We start from the raw sequence: 9,997 nt of genomic DNA, 5'->3' as shown, positions 1-9,997 counted from the left end.
AACACCAAAATGTCCTCTTAAGTTTGTGTCAGTGGAAACACTTGCAGAAGCTCTCTGTTTTCATTTGCTAGCAGCATGGGAAGGGGTTTGAAAAACGTGCAGTCACATACAAGCCAGTTTACGAACCAAACAGCTGATTAAATGTAGGCACGTTTGTCAATTTCTGCGGTGCTATTTAAAGCCTACTTCAACAAGCTGTTTGCACATATGGTATAAGTCATTACTGCACATTACGATTCATGGTGGTTGCTCTGGGTTTGTGCTTGGAAATGTAATAATTTGAAGATTAATTGCATGCATGATGAAGGTTAAAGGAGCGCATATTAAATTGAAATCAGTTGTGGAAATAAAAAGTAGCCCACAATAGAAGCCCACAGTCTTACAAGGTTGCACTCAAACAGTTTGTTCGTTTGGGTGATTAATCAAGTGGAAAGATCACAACCAGACCAAGACCATGTGTTTGTGAGAATCAATTATTTTACACATACTACAAATTCAAAACCTTTAATAAGATGTATTTGTATTTGTGTGCAATGATTAAGATACCTCCAATCTCTTTTAATAAAGCTTGATGTGATTGACACTATACTCTGACTCTAGAGCCTATAGATTATAGTCTATAGTCTATAGGCTCTAGAGAGCGAAGAATATTTTGTTAATGTTTTTAATAACATGGTTTGGGCCAGCTAATGGCTAATGGATGTTGTATAGATTGGTGACACCACTTTTGCAAACACACATTTCAATAACATTTGGGAGATATCATCTTCGATCATAAACCTTTTTGGATTTGGAAAAGGACAGAGAATGCTAATTTCAATCCACCTGGAAGCACATTTTGTTGATCCCATATACGTGACTGTTCTGCATTTTTATTTCCCCCTTAAAGTATTTTGGCTACTTGATGTAGTATTACCTTAGTACACAGATTACCTTTATTATTTTCGCAATTCAATTAATACATTATTAAATTTAGTTTGCAAACAAGCAAGCATCAATTGAACCGTTAAAACAGCAACACATTGACACTGGCTCTGTTTCTTTCCTACATCTTTGCGGCTAGCTGCATATGCGTATCTCAGCTAGCATAATGCTATTTACACCACAGTAGGGTAGGCCTGAAAGTATATGCTTCACTGCTATGCTACCTATCGCATAACAATCGCAGCTCATCAATCTTAGTAGGATAAAAATGTATTAGCTAGCCTAACCTATCTTCTTTTGTACTTCTTCGAGAGATCTTGGTTTCGGTCACAGTATACTTTGGTGGTCTGTTTTGTTAACCAGTAGCCTACAGGGTGTGAAGGGCTCTGGACAATGCAGCCAACATAAGCAAGGAATCACAATGGGGCATTCATTTTTGGTTTAGAGACTAAGTAGTCTAAAGTGTTACTTACCTCAGTTGGCAACACTTACGAACATACTACTTACTAACGTAAAAACTGTGTTAAATTTAAAAGTAACTACCCAACGTTATGAAAACATGAAGCCCAATCTGTATTTTAGTCTTTAAAATTAGATGCCAGAAAGGGGGACAGAATAACCCAGAAGCTTTTGGCCACAGGCTGTTTGTTGGCCAGTCTGCATGGGAGTCCTTCTTTCTAAGCTAGGCCCTTCATAAAACAACTTGAAGCTCTCCTTTAAGTCATTCTGGAGTTTGGCAGAGCTGGGGCTGCTGAATTTGCACTCTTTATTTGCCAGATGAGGTTCAGTTTTCTCCTCACATTCAAAAGACAGTGGAAGCAATATAGGGCATGCCACACTATGGGGCTGGCTATACTAAAGCCACTGTCTACCGTTAGTGGCTACCGGTGCAGCTCTTGGGCTGTGTTGAGGGATTCTACCATCCTGGCCAGTGTTTATACTCTGCAGCTTCTGCCAGGCCCTGGATTTAACCACCGTCCCCATCTGTCACCATGACCACTGGGGGGCTAAGTGAGATCAACCAGGTTCTCCCTGCTACCCCCGCCCTATCGCCTACAGACCTGAAGTTAACCTGTGTGCAGACAGGATCAGCCGGCAGGAAAACATCTTATCCTGAAGCCGGGCGTGTTGACGAGACGGTGACACGTCCTGTACGCTGTGTCAGCCACCCAGCCCGGCTCCCAGCAGCGCGCCCGCCTCCTGGAGGTGAAGGAACATGAAGGGTGACAGAAATGTATGTGGAACGCCACCAGGCGTGACGAAACCGGAGGCTGACGTCCATAGTTATATATGGAGTGCGAAAACTGTTTATCAAGATCTCTCGTAAGATCGTCGACAGGCCCCGTGTTGCCAGGTTCACTCGTCGAGCTGCGTTTAGCGGGTAAAAAGTGTGTTGTTGTGGCCGCAGTCTCGAGGACACTAACACATCGTATATATGCACATCTGAATTCTGATGCCGATGTCAAAGAAGTTCATCTTCCGTCAGCCGTGTTGAAATCACAGTGAGAGGCTGATGCAACGATTCACTTGCTCGGATTCACACTGCAGCTAAAAGCCTGTCTTTTTCTGTTCAGCCCCCTTTCTCGCTCTGCATCCGAGACCTGTGTTTCGCTCCACTCATTTCAATATAACCTCTCCAGTAAACACATCAGGGTTTTCGTCCTCTGTAATTCACCCAGTAGGGTAATTGCATGATGTAGCTGGTCCCCAGCTCTAATAATAATTATCTGTGTAATCTATCAAATGGATGCTTAATTATTCAGGACACACACAGCTCTAACCTAGGCCCCAATGGATCATGTAGAGTTGCAACCCCTATCCCCAGCCACCCCTCCACCTCTTCCCTCAACTGAACCCTATCCACTCATCCACTTCTCCAGTTCTCCCCCACTCCACAGACTTCTCCCCCTCCTCCCCCACCTGGTTCTCCCCCCCCCCACCTGAACCCCATCTGCTCCCCCATTCCCCCACTCCTCCACACCGCCCCCACCCTAGAGCTTAGCAGATCAGACTGCTGAGGATGTGTGGTTGCTGTTTTTTTCTCATCCGGGGTTAGGGCTGGTCAGTACACATGATGCATGCTCTCCTTTGCCCTTTTCAGTAACTATGACCTGAAGCTGCTTGGGTTTGCTAATGCCTTTGAATCATTTGAGTTGTGTATCGCTTATAAACAAGGTACATTACCAACAAGCACATAATTACAAAAGCAATCACTGTGACCCCCATATTGGGTTGTCTGCTTTAATATTGCTGCCATGATATCCCTCTGTGTCCATTTGTTATCCGCTGGTTTAGAGACTACAATGTCCCAAATCCTTTCGAATTGTAATTCATATGATTTCCCTCATGGACCAACTATGGGGATTTTTCTTATTAAATTGGAGGGTTAGATGATTTTGAGCGTAATAACTTAAGTGTGATAGCTATTAGTTCCCTGGAATGAAACAATGCACAAGGCTCGTTCCCCAATGGTCCTTTTAACTTTCAACTAAATTTAGTTTGTTTAGATCTGTAGAGACTTTCCTTATATCCTAATTCATAACTTTAAAGGAAGACTTCCCTCGATATCCCTAACACGCTTTTCTTGTCTCCGTCCTCCAGACTCGGAGAGAGGGGACGTGAGTGACAGCACTAAGAGCTCGGTGCCTCTCCCCGTCTACCTGCCAGTCGACTATGAGCTGTTGGATGCAGAGTACTTCCTCCTCAAGGAGGCGGGCCAGGACTTCATGAGGAACTCCAGCATGGGGACTCACACACAGCCCTTCGTGGTGCTGCGGGCCAGCGGCCAGCCGGTTGTGAACGCCAGCTACGGCCCGCTGTCGGCCCAGCAGCCCGTCCCCCGCGACCTCCTGCAGGGCGTGCCGCTCTTCAAGGCCCCGGGGGCCCTCACCTACAACTGGAAGATCCAGTCCTTCGTGCTGACCCCCAGGGTGTTCTCCTCCAAGCCCAAGGTGCGGGTGCTGTTCTACGTGGGAGGGCGGGAGTGGGGCGGCCGGCCGGCGGAGGCGACGGAGGCGCTGCCCTGCGTGACGGTGTACGCCTTCTGGCAGACCCAGGAGGTGAGGGGCTCTTGCACCCTGGGGGGAGAAAAGGGGACCTGCATGGCGGAGCTGGTGCCTCTGCCCAGCTGGTTCGCCGCCGCGGGAGGGGAGGGCAGCAGCAGCAGCGAGAGGCAGGACCCGTCCTCGGGGAACCCTGTGGAGCTGTACTACCAGGCCTGGCCCAGCGCCGGCGGGAGCTGCAGCTCCCCGGAGCTGGGGCGTCGGGGGGGCTCGGGGGGGCAGCAGCGGCAGGCCAGGGTGCTACCGGTCACGCCCATGCAGAGGATCGGCAGCGTGCGGCTGCTGCAGGTGCCCAAGGGAATGGCCACGCTGTCGCGCCTCAAGCTGGGGAACGCCATCGTCATACGCACCTCGTCCAAGCCGCTGAAGAAGACGGACATCGCCACCTTCTACATCCTAATGGTCTCCTCGGCCCAGCTCCTCAACTTCACTCTCCGGTAAATTTTTAGATTTTCCGATCGCGAGGTGAAGAAGGAATGGCTGTTCTTTAACCAAACAAATTGAATTTGTACGATTCAGGATTTAAATACATTTTTGTTCAAGAGATCACATAGAATCCCTTGGAGGTTTTTTAATAGCGGTGTGAGTCCCCTTTCCTTATTTTCTCTGGAACAATTTGTTCCTACTAGACCAAATCAGATGGAGGAAGGAAAATGTAATTCATGGAAAATATAATAATATGATTATGATAATTATTACTCTGATTTTAGTACCCCGATTTTCCAAATCTGGGATAAAGAGTAATATATATTGTATACATCGAGCATGTTGTGTATTACGAATCACGAATGCTTCTGAAATATCATGTCTGGAATGGAATTTATTGATTTAGTTTTAATCGTATTATCATTGCTGCTCTCCAGCTGAATGAATGAATGTCATTCACATCATGCTGAAGAGGCAGAGAGATTACCACCTGAGCACTGTACTGACCTACATATCGCATTCACTTCATTGTATTATGGATGTTTTTTATGGCCGCTCACTACATTAAACCTCATGTGATTATTATTAAGCAGGACTTAAAATAAAATCACATTTCAACAGATCACAGTCAGATCCAGCTGTCAACGTAGGCCCAAAGAAATGAAGGCTAGCTCGCTCAGAGGCATAGATTTGTTTTATGGACTTCCTAGTTGACCATGAGAATGTCATTCACCCGGTAGCATGGATTCATTACTGTGCTAAAGCGTTTTGGCATCCCATTACGATCTCCGGGATCTTTATGATCTCTTTTACGAAGGCTTTGACTCAAAGGTTATCTAACATTATTTGCTTTGCTTTTGCTGTCTTAGTCATCTGTGAGCATCGCAGGGCCGCTCCGTAGTGGATGCTTGTTTAATCAAAATGACAAGAGATGATACCGCTCTATTTCCCCTTATTCTTGTGTCCTTGTTTCTTCCCTGACTAAGCTCTGACGCAGAAAATGAACTCCTGCCGTTCCCCTCTTGTGTTTTTCATACACACTGATCTCTTAAACCCATACTGTCCTTTTAAACTAAGTTTACGGTTGTTTCCAAATAAACACACCACACCACTCCTTTCCTCTAATTTCCTCTCCCCTCCTATCCTCTCCTTTCCTCTATTCTCCTCTCCTCCCTGCTCCTCTCCTCTCCTTCTCTCCTCTTCTCCTCTGCTCTCCTCTCCTCTCCTCCGTGCTCATCTCCTCTCCTATCTGCTCCTCTCCTCTCCACTCCTCTCCACTACTCCCTGCTCCTCTCCTCTCCTTCTCTCCTCTGCTCCTCTCCTCTCCTATACTCTTCCATCCTCTCCTCCCTGCTACTCTGCTCTCCACTCCTCTCCTCTCTTCTCTCCTCCCCATCCTCTCTTCTTTTCTCTTCTCCTCTCCTCTCCTCTCCTTCCCACTCCTCTCCTTCCTGCTCCTCTCCTGTCCTCTTCTCTCCTCTCCTTCTGTCTACGCCAATCAACAGTTTGTAATTTCAATGCCACACAGCACCAGGCAGGCAGTGGTTGAGAGCTGTCCTTGTACAAAACACCAAACAATAGAACAGACGGCTCAGTGGCTGCCAGCAGTACACAGGAAATAATGTTTTTACTGCTGTGCATTTGCTTCCCACCACCACCAGCCGCACCACCACCACCCCCACCACCACCACCCCCACCACCACCCCCACCACCACCACCACCACCACCACCTCAACCCTCATTCCCCGTAAGGCCATTAGCGTCGTCTCACCCCCAGCAACCCCCCCCCCTGCTGCTTGTTAGGTCATTAGCAGGCCCCGTGAGTGGTCTCCGTAACAGCTGTCTGTGTGCTTCATCACTGTCTGAACGCCCCATTTAGTTACGCTTAAATACCCCCTCGTCAGCCTGGTGAACCCGCTACCGGGAGACAGGGAGTAAGTCAGGGGCTGGGTCGTGTGTGTGTGAACATGTGTGTTGGGGTTGTGTGTGTGTGTGTATGTGTGTGTTGGGGTCCTGTGTGTGTGAACATGTGTTTTGGGGTCGTGTTTGTGTGCCTGTGTGTGTTGGGGTCGTGTGTATAAGTACATGTGTGTTGGGTTTGTGTGTGTGTGTGTGTGTGTGTGTGTGTGTGTGTGTGTGTGTGTGTGTGTGTGTGTGTGTGTGTGTGTGTGTGTGTGTTGGGGTTGTGTGTGTGTGTCTGCGTGTGTTGGGGTCGTGTGTGTGTGTGTTGGGGTCGTGTGTGTGGGTGTGTCTGTTTGTGTTGGGGTCGTGTGTGTGTGTGTCTGTGTTTGTTGGGGTCGTGTTTGTGTGTCTCTGTGTGTTGGGGTCTTGTGTTTGTGTTGGGGTCGTTCCAGTGTGTGTCTTTGCATGTTGGGGTTTTGTGTGTGTGCGTGTGTTGGGGTCGTGAGTGTGTGTGTCTGTGTCTGTTGGGGTGTGTTTGATGTCTGTATGTGTTGGGGTTGTGTGTGTGTGTGTGTTGGGATCGTGTGTGTGTGTGTGTGTGTGTGTCTGTGTGGGTTTGGGTCCTGGTTGTATGTCTATATTTGTTGGAGTTGTGTGTGTGTCCCTGTGTGTGTTGGGGTCATGTGTGTGTGTGTCTGTACGTGTTGGGGTTAGTGTGCGTGTGTCTGTGTGTGTTGGGGTCGTGGGGTGGGGAGGAGATAAATCCACACCTGTCTGGCGCTGGAAGTAATCCCTCATCCTCTGTGACGTTTTGATAAAGGTCGTGGTGGAGTGCAGGCACCGTTAGCGTGAAGGTCAATTAGTTCCGTCTCATTCTGCCTGCGCTCGTCTTTCAGCGGGAGGGGCACGGCGAGCACTTCGTCAGCTCGGGGTTTTTATTGATTTATTCATTATGTTGTTAATATGTGAACCAGTTATGAACTCCAAAGAGCATACAGGTTTCATGCAAGCTTGTTAACCTCAAGGTTTTCGTGATTAAAACATTATCCCGCATCACCCCCTGCCCGCCAGCTATATCATCTTAAATGCATGCATGTATAATTATGCACGCCTTATTATTCGTCATTGGTTTGCGTGCTCTGACTCCTCCCACTTGGCAGCCCCATGCCTTCAAGGCCCCACCGGCTCCACCCAACTTAGCGATGACAAGCACGTAGCTGATCGCCAGCGATCAGCTACGTGCTAAACGACGGACATTTGCTTGCATAATTAACCATTGCATCTGTTTCTGATTGCATCGGTGTGCAACAGGGGCCCAGCGGCCCTGAGGCGATGTGTGGAGGTAAAAAGAACGGAAAACAAATCCGCTAGGAGGCGTGATTAAAAACACCATCGCTCCATCTAGCATCCATCCCTCCGTCTGTAACTCATCCAGCCATCATCCATCTGTTTTCCCCAAGCAGCCCTTAATGAGGCGGTGAGTCTGGGTCATAGTTCACGGGTCACCATTAGTGTTGCGGTCGGCTTGTCTGCTGGTCGACACCGGGGCAGTCTGATGCTTCTACCTGGCTCCACCGCCCAGTTTTTTTCCGGTGTTTTTCTTTTGAGCCCGGAAATTGAGCCTTTAGAGAAAAATAACCGCACAACCAAACAAGAAAAAGACAAGAGAAAGACTACAGAACACACTTGGAGGGAAAGAGCAAACAGCACGACTTGCATAAGACATGGGCCAAGGGGCTGGCTTGATCGTGTATGACAGAGGTGGAGAGGCCATGTGTGGGCTCGTGTCCCAGTTTGCAAAGGGAGTTTATGTCTGCATGGAAGGATGCCAGCGGTCAATGCGCTTGTGTGTGTCTTTACATAACACATGCACCTGCGACCTCGCGTCAGTGTCGGTGTGTGCGCACATGCATTGGGTGTGTGTGTGTGTTAGTCTTTTGGCATGTCCTGAGAGTGTTCTCATGCTGAGTGTGTGCTCGCCAGGGACTGAGGGGAGTATGTTAAGGAGTATGTAAAATTTGAAAAAACCCTGCTGCCACTCATGCCTCACCTGCTCTGAGGTGAGATGGATGGCGTGCTCGGCAGCCAAGAGCTGGTTCTCTCACACTCTGTCAGCTTCAGTCTCCCTGGGCATCCGTCTTCCCTGGCCTGCTGGAGCTCAGGTAGCAGGCTCCCTGGCCCAGCCCACCCCGTGCCTCCTAACCGCAGGCCTGGTCTCTGCTTCTCTCCATCCACACTTTAGAAGCCGAACAGGGAAAGTCAATCCTTTGTTTCTTTTTCTTCTTCTTCATCTTCTTCTTCATCTTCTTCTTCTTCTTCTTCTTCTTCTCCTCCTCCTCCTCCTCCCCCTCCTCCTCCTCCTCCTCCTTCTTCTTCTTCTTCTTCTTCATCTTCTTCTTCATATTCTTCTTCTTCTTCTTCTCCTCCTCCTCCTCCTCCTCCTCCCCCTCCTCCTCCTCCTCCTCCTTCTTCTTCTTCTTCTTCTTCTTCTTCTTCTTCTTCTTCTTCTTCTTCTTCTTCTTCTCCTCCTCCTCCTCCTCCTCCTCCTCCTCCTTCTTCTTCTTCTTCTTCTTCTTCTTCTTCCTCCTTCGGTGGGGAAAGGTGCTCGTAAACGTGGGGATTATCCGGGGCGTCTGAGCTACAGGCTGGCCACGCTGATCTCTGTGTGCACTTTGTGGCGTTTTCTCAATGCAGGCCAAGTCGTTCGGCAGCCATTACTAGATTAGCGCCCGGGGGATTGGCCCGCAGTTCAAGATACATGACATCATCACGTCATCACCCTTACATCCATGGCTGCACGGGATTAAAGTCAAATTTTCTGATAATTCCAATCCTGCAGTCCTTCTGTAATCTCTGCAGTCAGAAACACAGATGGAATGTAAAAGTTGAAATGCATGAAACCTGACATTTTTCAAAAAATTAATAATCAATGGTTGAGTCCTGAGATTTTCAGTCCATGGGAGGATATGAGCTGGCAAGAAGATCCACTTGAAACAACTGGGTGATAATTCAATGTGTTATTGATCTTATGATGTTATAATATCTTTGATTTCGGTTATAAACATTTATTTATTTACACATGGAATATAGAAATAATTATAATTTTCACTTGTTGAGGGCTAAAAAACATACATACAACATATCTAAATATATATCTATATCGATATTATATTTTCTGTGTTTGGGCTAAACAATGAATCCAATGACTGTATTTTAAAAACTGCAGTAACTGTATTCATGTAGCAGGTTATTACTGTATTACTGCCTTATTTCGAGTGCTGACCTTGTCAGATGTTGCTTCTGCGGCATCTGAGTCGCCCATGGCGCCATCTTTTATCCCCACTCACACAGCGCCATCCCTCAGATGAAAGATGCCGCCCCCACTGCGCATGGGTCCTCTTCATGTACTCTGGCTCAGTGTGTGTGTGTGTGTGTCAGTGAGTGGGTCTGGGCATATGTGAGATACTTTATTTGTGTGTGTGTGTGTGTGTGTGTGTGTGTTTGTGTGTTTGTGTGTGGCTGGTTTTCTGTAGTACCCTGATGTTTGCTATAGCAACCCAAAAACACCATCAAGATCAACATTGGCCACGTTCCCGGTGTTTAAAACCCGCAGAAACATGAAAACAAAGCAGAAATAAATACATGTATTGCACAAATTAATTTCAAAGGGACTTCTAAAAGAC

At 47.6% G+C, this 9,997-nt stretch overlaps 1 protein-coding gene across 1 annotated transcript in view; it reads left to right on the top strand.

The window, feature by feature from the left end:
* The window catches only part of LOC307082634 (transmembrane protein 132C), a gene marked incomplete at both ends in the record, with an annotated part of 29,972 nt that overhangs the window by 1,021 nt on the left and 18,954 nt on the right, over positions 1–9,997 (top strand). The window contains one exon of the mRNA XM_079746267.1: positions 3,526–4,423. Within this exon, the coding sequence (XP_079602393.1) occupies positions 3,526–4,423 (898 nt within the window). The remainder of the gene's footprint in view (positions 1–3,525; positions 4,424–9,997) is intronic.

Source organism: Pollachius pollachius (genome assembly GCF_949987615.1).
Source record: "Pollachius pollachius genome assembly, chromosome: 1".
Lineage (NCBI taxonomy): Eukaryota > Metazoa > Chordata > Actinopteri > Gadiformes > Gadidae > Pollachius > Pollachius pollachius.
This window is presented reverse-complemented; position numbering and strand designations above follow the sequence as displayed.